An 11,434-nucleotide genomic window follows, 5' to 3' on the forward strand; every position below is an offset into this window, starting at 1 on the left:
ACCCAACAACCGACCACCCTACCAACCGACCCAACAACCGACCGCCCTACCAACCGACCCAACAACCGACCGCCCTACCCAACAACCCAACAACCGACCGCCCTACCCAACAACCGACCGCCCTACCAAACAACCCAGCAACTGACCGCCCTACCAACCGACCACCCTACCAAACAACCCAGCAACTGACCGACCACCCGACCGGCTAAACAACCAACCAGCGAGATCTTTGAGACTTCACTTTTGATAAAACTGAAACTTTCTCACTCTTTTTTTTTTTCTCAGCAGCTGTGTGTTGTGACCATGGTGATTATGCTACTTGTCAGTAAATAAATGTTCACTTTTTATTTCCATGTTTCTTTTTGTGGTTCATTTAATTTGAGTTGACGCCCCAATTGGGTTTTACTAACTTATCAAAAGTAAAGTTGTTAAAATAAATGAATACTAACATGAGCATCAAGAACTAAAAGAGAAAAAAACATCTACAACCAAACATCAGTCTGGTCACTTTACAGCAGTTCTCAGCAACAGCAATGTAACGTTGGTAGTTTTCCTGCAGATTTAACTTTATTTAATTATTGAAAGTATTTACAAGTTATAGAAACGGTTATTTAGATGATCTACGTTTGTCTTCATGATCGCTTGTTCTTGTTACTTTAAATGTTTTCGCCGCAAGGGATTGTGGGTCGAAATTATCTCCTTTTGGTAAAGGCAGGTCTACTGGTTCCTATGCTGAAGGAGATAAGTTAGGAAGCATGAAGCTCCTTTCCTTTCCTTTAGAGAACTCTCATCATGGTGGACACTTAGAGACTTCAGGTCATTTCACTCAGTGAGGACCTTCCTATTAATAAAGTAATATATGAACATGTTTATGTTAATAAAGTAATATATGAACATGTTTATGTTAAAGTAATATATGAACATGTTTATGTTAATAAAGTAATATATGAACATGTTTATATTAATAAAGTAATATATGAACATGTCTATGTTAATAAAGTAATATATGAACATGTTTATGTTAATAAAGTAATATATGAACATGTTTATGTTAATAAAGTAATATATGAACATGTTTATGTTAAAGTAATATATGAACATGTTTATGTTAAAGTAATATATGAACATGTTTATGTTAAAGTAATATATGAACATGTTTATGTTAAAGTAATATATGAACATGTTTATGTTAAAGTAATATATGAACATGTTTATGTTAAAGTAATATATGAACATGTTTATGTTAATAAAGTAATATATGAACATGTTTATGTTAAAGTAATATATGAACATGTTTATGTTAATAAAGTAATATATGAACATGTTTATATTAATAAAGTAATATATGAACATGTCTATGTTAATAAAGTAATACATGAACAGGTTGTTTGTTAATAAAGTAATATATGAACATGTTTATGTTTATGACATTCTCTGAATAAAACCGTTGTTGAGTCACACAATGTAACTTTAGGATGTTTTCAGGCGAGAAGTTATTTGTTTAAGCATCAACTCTGTGGTCGCTTTCTCAAGAATCGGCCGACTTAAAAAGATGCGCCGTCGGGTTGAGGTCCTGCTCGCGGACCGTGAGCCCCGCAGCACCGGGCCGTCAGCGCTCTGCTGCCCGCCGAGAGCAGCCTGATCTCGGCTGGACTTTTTGAAATGATCAGCTGGCTCCGATGTCTCTGTATCGATTAAACATGAGATATAATTCTGTTTTGAGGATCTAACAAGCAATCATTATTATTTATGCACAGTCACATTACATCAGTTTGACGGAGGGAAAGGTTAAGGTTTATAACTTAAGATTTTAATTTAACTTTTACTTTGAACTACAGCGGTGTCTTAGTACTTTTGACCGACTTGTTTGCAATTATATGTGTATATATAAATATATAACTGTATATATATATGAAATATATATTTATAAACATATTATATATACAAGGATATGGTATCTGTGTGTGTATATATATATATATATATATATATATATATATATATATATATATATATATATATATATATATATATATACATATATTTTCTGTTCCAAGAGTCAGAACTAAACATGGAGAAGCAGCGTTCATCTTTTCTGCTCCACACATCTGGAACAAGGTCCTGAAAGCTGCAGGTCTGCTGAGACCCTCAGAGACCACCTGAGACCACCAGAGACCACCAGAGACCCTCAGAGACCCTCAGAGACCACCAGAGACCACCAGAGACCCTCAGAGACCCTCAGAGACCACCAGAGACCACCAGAGACCCTCAGAGACCCTCAGAGACCACCAGAGACCCTCAGAGACCACCAGAGACCACCAGAGACCCTCAGAGACCACCAGAGACCACCTGAGACTCTCAGAGACCACCAGAGACCCTCAGAGACCACCAGAGACCACCAGAGACCCTCAGAGACCCTCAGAGACCACCAGAGACCCTCAGAGACCACCAGAGACTCTCAGAGACCACCAGAGACCCTCAGAGACCACCTGAGACTCTCAGAGACCACCAGAGACCCTCAGAGACCCTCAGAGACCACCAGAGACCCTCAGAGACCCTCAGAGACCACCAGAGACTCTCAGAGACCACCAGAGACCCTCAGAGACCACCAGAGACCCTCAGAGACCCTCAGAGACCACCAGAGATCACCAGAGACCCTCAGAGACCACCAGAGACCCTCAGAGACCCTCAGAGACCACCTGAGACTCTCAGAGACCACCAGAGACCCTCAGAGACCCTCAGAGACCACCAGAGACCACCAGAGACCACCAGAGACCACCAGAGACCACCAGAGACCCTCAGAGACCACCAGAGACTCTCAGAGACCACCAGAGACCCTCAGAGACCACCTGAGACTCTCAGAGACCACCAGAGACCACCAGAGACCCTCAGAGACCACCAGAGACCCTCAGCTCCTTTCAGTCCACATTGAAGACGTTTCTGTTTGCTGCTGCCTTTAACTGAACCAGATTCAACTACTGCATCTCACTACTGCATTTTATTTCTTAAACTGCACTGCAACTTTTATTCAACTTTTATTTTACTTTTTTACTTTTATTTTGCTTTTTGACTGTTTTAATGTTTTAAATCTGCATCATGTTTTGATGCTTTTAATGGTTTTATGTGAAGCACTTTGAATCGCCTGGTTGTTGAAATGTGCTCTACAAATAAACTCGCCTTCCTCGCCTAACCATGACAACAACAGCTGAGGTGGTGACGTCATCAAGTCAGCTGCTGTTCCAATTGCAGAAAGACCGTCCTGCGTCCTCCCGTCCTTGAGAGTCTGGACTCCCAAGTCCAGACTCCCAAGTCCAGACTCCGAGTCCAGACTCCAAAAGTTCACAAGTCCGTACTTGTGTATTTGGGTATTGAGAAACGGCCGTAGTTTCACCGCTGCAGACTGACTGACGTCACTAACATGCGCCTGCCGTCGCGTCATAATAACGTCGTTAGTGAGTCATTTCCTAACTCCTCATGAAATCTCCTTCCCACCTTCCCTTGACCCCGTGACGTTTCCACAGAGGTCAAGGAGAAATGCTTATGAAACATCACATCCGGTTTCCCCGACGGAGCGTTTTCAGTGCAACACCTCAACATGGAACGTGAGAACTGTGTTTATACCAGCTGTTACTGGTGAGTCCTGTGTAGTACTACAACATACCTTATGTAGTACTACAACATACCTTATGTAGTACTACAACATACCTTATGTAGTACTACAACATTCCTTATGTAGTACTACAACATACCTTATGTAGTACTACAACATACCTTATGTAGTACTACAACATTCCTTATGTAGTACTACAACATACCTTATGTAGTACTGTAACATACCTTATGTAGTACTACAACATACCTTATGTAGTACTACAACATTCCTTATGGAGTACTACAACATACCTTATGTAGTACTACAACATACCTTATGTAGTACTACAACATACCTTATGTAGTACTACAACATTCCTTATGTAGTACTACAACATACCTTATGTAGTACTACAACATACCTTATGTAGTACTACAACATACCTTATGTAGTACTGTAACATACCTTATGTAGTACTACAACATACCTTATGTAGTACTACAACATTCCTTATGTAGTACTACAACATACCTTATGTAGTACTGTAACATTCCTTATGTAGTACTACAACATACCTTATGTAGTACTACAACATACCTTATGTAGTACTACAACATTCCTTATGTAGTACTACAACATACCTTATGTAGTACTACAACATACCTTATGTAGTACTACAACATTCCTTATGTAGTACTACAACATACCTTATGTAGTACTACAACATACCTTAGGTAGTACTGTAACATTCCTTATGTAGTACTACAACATACCTTATGTAGTACTACAACATTCCTTATGTAGTACTACAACATACCTTTTGTAGTACTACAACATACCTTATGTAGTACTGTAACATACCTTATGTAGTACTACAACATACCTTATGTAGTACTGTAACATACCTTATGTAGTACTACAACATACCTTATGTAGTACTACAACATACCTTATGTAGTACTACAACATTCCTTATGTAGTACTACAACATACCTTATGTAGTACTACAACATTCCTTATGTAGTACTACAACATACCTTATGTAGTACTGTAACATACCTTATGTAGTACTACAACATTCCTTATGTAGTACTACAACATACCTTATGTAGTACTACAACATACCTTATGTAGTACTGTAACATACCTTATGTAGTACTACAACATTCCTATGTAGTACTGTAACATACCTTATGTAGTACTACAACATACCTTATGTAGTACTACAACATACCTTATGTAGTACTACAACATTCCTTATGGAGTACTACAACATACCTTATGTAGTACTACAACATACCTTATGTAGTACTACAACATACCTTATGTAGTACTACAACATTCCTTATGTAGTACTACAACATACCTTATGTAGTACTACAACATACCTTATGTAGTACTACAACATACCTTATGTAGTACTACAACATACCTTATGTAGTACTGTAACATACCTTATGTAGTACTACAACATACCTTATGTAGTACTACAACATTCCTTATGTAGTACTACAACATACCTTATGTAGTACTACAACATACCTTATGTAGTACTACAACATTCCTTATGTAGTACTACAACATACCTTATGTAGTACTACAACATTCCTTATGTAGTACTACAACATACCTTATGTAGTACTACAACATACCTTATGTAGTACTGTAACATTCCTTATGTAGTACTACAACATACCTTATGTAGTACTACAACATTCCTTATGTAGTACTACAACATACCTTATGTAGTACTACAACATACCTTATGTAGTACTGTAACATACCTTATGTAGTACTACAACATACCTTATGTAGTACTGTAACATACCTTATGTAGTACTACAACATACCTTATGTAGTACTACAACATTCCTTATGTAGTACTACAACATACCTTATGTAGTACTACAACATTCCTTATGTAGTACTACAACATACCTTATGTAGTACTGTAACATACCTTATGTAGTACTACAACATTCCTTATGTAGTACTACAACATACCTTATGTAGTACTACAACATACCTTATGTAGTACTGTAACATACCTTATGTAGTACTACAACATTCCTATGTAGTACTGTAACATACCTTATGTAGTACTACAACATACCTTATGTAGTACTACAACATACCTTATGTAGTACTACAACATACCTTATGGAGTACTGTAACATACCTTATGTAGTACTACAACATACCTTATGTAGTACTACAACATACCTTATGTAGTACTACAACATACCTTATGTAGTACTACAACATTCCTTATGGAGTACTACAACATACCTTATGTAGTACTACAACATACCTTATGTAGTACTGTAACATACCTTATGTAGTACTACAACATACCTTATGTAGTACTACAACATACCTTATGTAGTACTACAACATTCCTCATGTAGTACTACAACATACCTTATGGAGTACTGTAACATACCTTATGTAGTACTACAACATACCTTATGTAGTACTACAACATACCTTATGTAGTACTACAACATTCCTTATGTAGTACTGTAACATACCTTATGTAGTACTACAACATACCTTATGGAGTACTACAACATACCTTATGTAGTACTACAACATACCTTATGTAGTACTACAACATTCCTTATGTAGTACTACAACATACCTTATGGAGTACTGTAACATACCTTATGTAGTACTACAACATACCTTATGTAGTACTGTAACATACCTTATGTAGTACTACAACATACCTTATGTAGTACTACAACATACCTTATGGAGTACTACAACATACCTTATGTAGTACTACAACATACCTTATGTAGTACTACAACATTCCTTATGTAGTACTACAACATACCTTATGTAGTACTACAACATACCTTATGGAGTACTACAACATACCTTATGTAGTACTACAACATACCTTATGTAGTACTGTAACATACCTTATGTAGTACTACAACATTCCTTATGTAGTACTACAACACACCTTATGTAGTACTACAACATACCTTATGGAGTACTGTAACATACCTTATGGAGTACTACAACATACCTTATGTAGTACTGTAACATACCTTATGGAGTACTACAACATTCCTTATGTAGTACTGTAACATACCTTATGTAGTACTACAACATACCTTATGTAGTACTACAACATACCTTATGTAGTACTACAACATACCTTATGTAGTACTACAACATACCTTATGGAGTACTACAACATACCTTATGTAGTACTGTAACATACCTTATGTAGTACTACAACATTCCTTATGTAGTACTACAACACACCTTATGTAGTACTACAACACACCTTATGTAGTACTACAACACACCTTATGTAGTACTACAACATACCTTATGTAGTACTGTAACATACCTTATAGAGTACTACAACATTCCTTATGTAGTACTACAACACACCTTATGTAGTACTACAACATACCTTATGTAGTACTGTAACATACCTTATGGAGTACTACAACATTCCTTATGTAGTACTGTAACATACCTTATGTAGTACTGTAACATACCTTATGGAGTACTACAACATTCCTTATGTAGTACTGTAACATACCTTATGGAGTACTACAACATTCCTTATGTAGTACTGTAACATACCTTATGTAGTACTACAACATTCCTTATGTAGTACTACAACATACCTTATGTAGTACTGTAACACACCTTATGTAGTACTACAACATACCTTATGGAGTACTACAACATTCCTTATGTAGTACTGTAACACACCTTATATAGTACTACAACATACCTTATGTAGTACTACAACATACCTTATGTAGTACTACAACATTCCTTATGTAGTACTACAACATTCCTTATGTAGTACTACAACATACCTTATGTAGTACTGTAACATACCTTATGTAGTACTACAACATTCCTTATGTAGTACTACAACATTCCTTATGTAGTACTGTAACATACCTTATGTAGTACTGTAACACACCTTATATAGTACTACAACATACCTTATGTAGTACTACAACATACCTTATGTAGTACTACAACATTCCTTATGTAGTACTACAACATTCCTTATGTAGTACTACAACATACCTTATGTAGTACTGTAACATACCTTATGTAGTACTACAACATTCCTTATGTAGTACTACAACATTCCTTATGTAGTACTGTAACACACCTTATGTAGTACTACAACATTCCTTATGTAGTACTACAACATACCTTATGAACATCCTCTGCTGGGCCTTCTTTGTGATGGAGCTGATGTTCAGCTCCCACTTGAGGTCCTGGGTTAGGATGGAGCCCAGGAAGAGGAAGGACTCCACAGGGGGTCAACGGGGGAGTCACACAGGATGAGAGGGGAGTCACACAGGATGAGAGGGGAGTCACACAGGATGAGAGGGGAGTCACACAGGATGAGAGGGTGGGGCTGCGTTCTTTCTGAAGTCCACAACCATCTCCACTGTCTTCAGAGCGTTGAGCTCCAGGTTGTTTTGGCTGCACCAGGTGGTCAGTCTCCCACCTGTAGGCGGACTCGTCCCCACCAGATGTAGTACTGCATCATTCTGTAGTACTGCAACATACCTTATGTAGTACGACAACATTATGTAGTACTACAACATACCTTATGTAGTACGTTTTGTAGTACTTCAACATACCTTATGTATCAGGTAACACAGTCTCTACCAACTGGTTTAGAAAGGACCAGTTCATCAGTCTCTACCAACTGGTTCTGCATTCTGCTCTGGTTCTGCAGTGAGGAGAACGTGTGGAAGCTCTGTGAGGCCCTCAGGACGGAGAGAACCGCCCCGCTGGATGAGTGGTTTGTGGTTTTCATCTCGAATGAGAAACGAATGGTGAGAACACACAGGAGAACGTGTCAGAACGTCTGCCGGTTCTAAAGCATCAGTCGGTTCCCCTGAATCATGTTTGACTTTCTGCATTGTTCCTGAAGAACACCTGTCTGGTTCTAAAGCTGATGTTGGTTCTCCATTAGGTTCCTCTGTGGAAGCAGAAGTCTGGACGGGGAGATGAGCCGGTTCTCTGGGTGACCCACAAGAACTGCAGAACACAGTTCATTCATAATACAATGTGACGCTAAGCCCGCCCTACTGTGCTCTGGTTGGCTGGTTGACTGTCTTCATCTGTCTTCATCGTCCCTTCATTGACTGCCTCATTGACTGTCTTCATCCACCCTTTATTGACTGTCTTCATCCTCCCTTCATTGACTGTCTTCATCCTCCCTTCATTGACTGTCTTCATCCTCCCTTCATTGACTGTCTTCATCCTCCCTTCATTGACTGTCTTAATCCTACCTTCATTGACTGTCTTCATCCTCCCTTCATTGACTGTCTTAATCCTACCTTCATTGACTGTCTTCATCCTCCCTTCATTGACTGTCTTAATCCTACTTTCATTGACTGTCTTCATCATCCCTTCATTGACTGTCTTCATTATCCCTTCATTGACTGTCTTCATCCTCCCTTCATTGACTGTCTTAATCCTACCTTCATTGACTGTCTTCATCATCCCTTCATTGACTGTCTTCATCATCCCTTCATTGACTGTCTTCATCATCCCTTCATTGACTGTCTTCATCCTCCCTTCATTGACTGTCTTAATCCTACCTTCATTGACTGTCTTCATCATCCCTTCATTGACTGTCTTCATTATCCCTTCATTGACTGCCTCATTGACTGTCTTCATCCTGTCTTCATTGACTGTCTTTCTCCACCCTTCATGGACTGTCTTCATCCTCCCTTCATTGCCTGTCTTCAGCCTGCCTTCATCTGTCTTCATCCTCTCTTCATTGACTGTCTTTATCCTACTTTCATTGACTGTCTTCATCATCCCTTCATTGACTGTCTTCATCCTGCCTTCATTGACTGTCTTCATCCTGCCTTCATTGACTGCCTCATTGACTGTCTTCATCCTGTCTTCATTGACTGTCTTCCTCCACCCTTCATTGACTGTCTTCATCCTCCCTTAATTGACTGTATTCATTCACAAACCTAGTTTAGGCTCAAACAACAGAAGAAGAAGATGTCATGGTTCAGGTTGAAATGAACCCTTTCTGGCAGAATGTCCTGAATGCAACTTTCCCAAGAGGCAACATGAGCAGTCAAGTTGATGTGTACTATCAAAGTAGTTTCTGCCAATCACAGTACAGGCAGGCAGGACTAGGTGGAACATGCTTGTGAAAACGGTGATGTCATCATGATGTCATGGTGTGTTTCAGGACTACCACGTTGTGCTGCTGCAGGTCAGACTTACTTCTTCTTCTCTGGTTTATGATCTGGACACGGAGCTGTCGTTTCCCTGCAGCCTGGAGCTGTACGCTGCCCAGGCCCTGCGCTCGGACCGCGACATCAAGCCTGCGTACCACAGGTAACGCACTTGAACCCCACAGGTAACGCACCTGAACCCCTCAGGTAACGCACCTGAACCCCACAGGTAACACACCTGAACCCCACAGGTAACACACCTGAACCCCACAGGTAACACACCTGAACCCCACAGGTAACACATCTGAACCCCACAGGTAACGCACTTGAACCCCACAGGTAACACATCTGAACCCCACAGGTAACACACCTGAACCCCACAGGTAACACACCTGAACCCCACAGGTAACACATCTGAACCCCACAGGTAACACATCTGAACCCCACAGGTAACGCACTTTAACCCCACAGGTAACACACCTGAACCCCCTCAGGTAACGCACCTGAACCCCTCAGGTAACGCACCTGAACCCCATTCAAGAGTCTTCCTTTGTCTCTTTTCCAACAGGAAGTTGCGCGTCGTCCCTGCTGACAGCTTCCTGTTGAACTTTGCGTCGGACCGATCGCACATGAAGAGCTCTGACGGGTCCTGGAGGATGCCCCCCCCACCCTACCCCCCCCATCCGGACCACAGGTCATATGACAGGTCACATGACACATGATAATGTTAACCGTGTGGTGACATCACGATGACATCACTGTGATGCGTTTCTTCCTCAGAGTGTCAGATGAACCTTGAAGACTTCATAAGTGTGAGCCCTGCTGTCGGCTGGGGGCGGGTCTTCAGTCTGGATCACTTCCTGCTGCGACACATGGGGGACTCTTCATCATCTTCATCATCATCTTCATCAGCAGCAGCTTCATCATCCTCATCATCGTAGCTGCTGTGGAGAAGCAGCCGCCTCTTGCTGGCTGACTACATGAATATTATTTCATTTTTTCATCTATTTCTCAAATGTAATTGTTGTTATTGTGTTTTTCTCCTCATTGTTGTTATTATACACTAAATATATACATACTGATTATGATTATATACGCTGATGTCAGGCCACGTGACGTTGTTTACAGTTGACTGTTTGTAAACAGACCTCGGGGTCAAAGGTCAAACACATTGAAACACTTTTCAGGGTTTTATTAATCATTTTCTGTTTTCTACTAAATGTTTTATTATGCAGTTTCTGGTTGTTTTTTAAGTTCCAGCATCAGAGAGCTGATTGGCTCTTAGATCTGACACCAACACCACGTGTTGTAGAACATTATTATTTATGTGTAGTTTAATACTTAACGCTGGATTGTTGACTACTAGTCTCATGTTTAATCTAAAAACATATCTTGTGTGGTTGATAATAATAAAAATGATTTATAACACAAATCTAAACCAGTAGTAAAGTCAAAGACAGTTTTATTTGTCACTTCTTCTATTTGTGAAAACATACAGAAGATCTGAAATTGTGTTTCTCTTCTGTCCGCCATGAAGTGGATAGTGCAAAAACACTTCAAAGTAAAAAAATAGAACAACATAAATGAAACAACATAAATTAGCAAACTACATAAGTGCGTTATAGCAGCGGTCAGA

At 39.4% G+C, this 11,434-nt stretch overlaps 1 protein-coding gene across 1 annotated transcript; it reads left to right on the forward strand.

Moving 5' to 3' along the window:
- Positions 1–3,537: 3,537 nt before the first annotated feature.
- Positions 3,538–11,189, forward strand: ntaq1 (N-terminal glutamine amidase 1). The gene is given in 7 exon segments (XM_079231742.1): positions 3,538–3,633; positions 8,331–8,430; positions 8,571–8,621; positions 9,813–9,961; positions 10,367–10,472; positions 10,474–10,492; positions 10,579–11,189. Coding segments are annotated over 7 exon segments (624 nt in total). The 5' UTR covers positions 3,538–3,595; the 3' UTR covers positions 10,740–11,189.
- The last annotated feature ends 245 nt before the right edge of the window (positions 11,190–11,434 follow it).

Source organism: Taurulus bubalis (genome assembly GCF_910589615.1).
Source record: "Taurulus bubalis genome assembly, chromosome: 16".
Taxonomy (NCBI): domain Eukaryota; kingdom Metazoa; phylum Chordata; class Actinopteri; order Perciformes; family Cottidae; genus Taurulus; species Taurulus bubalis.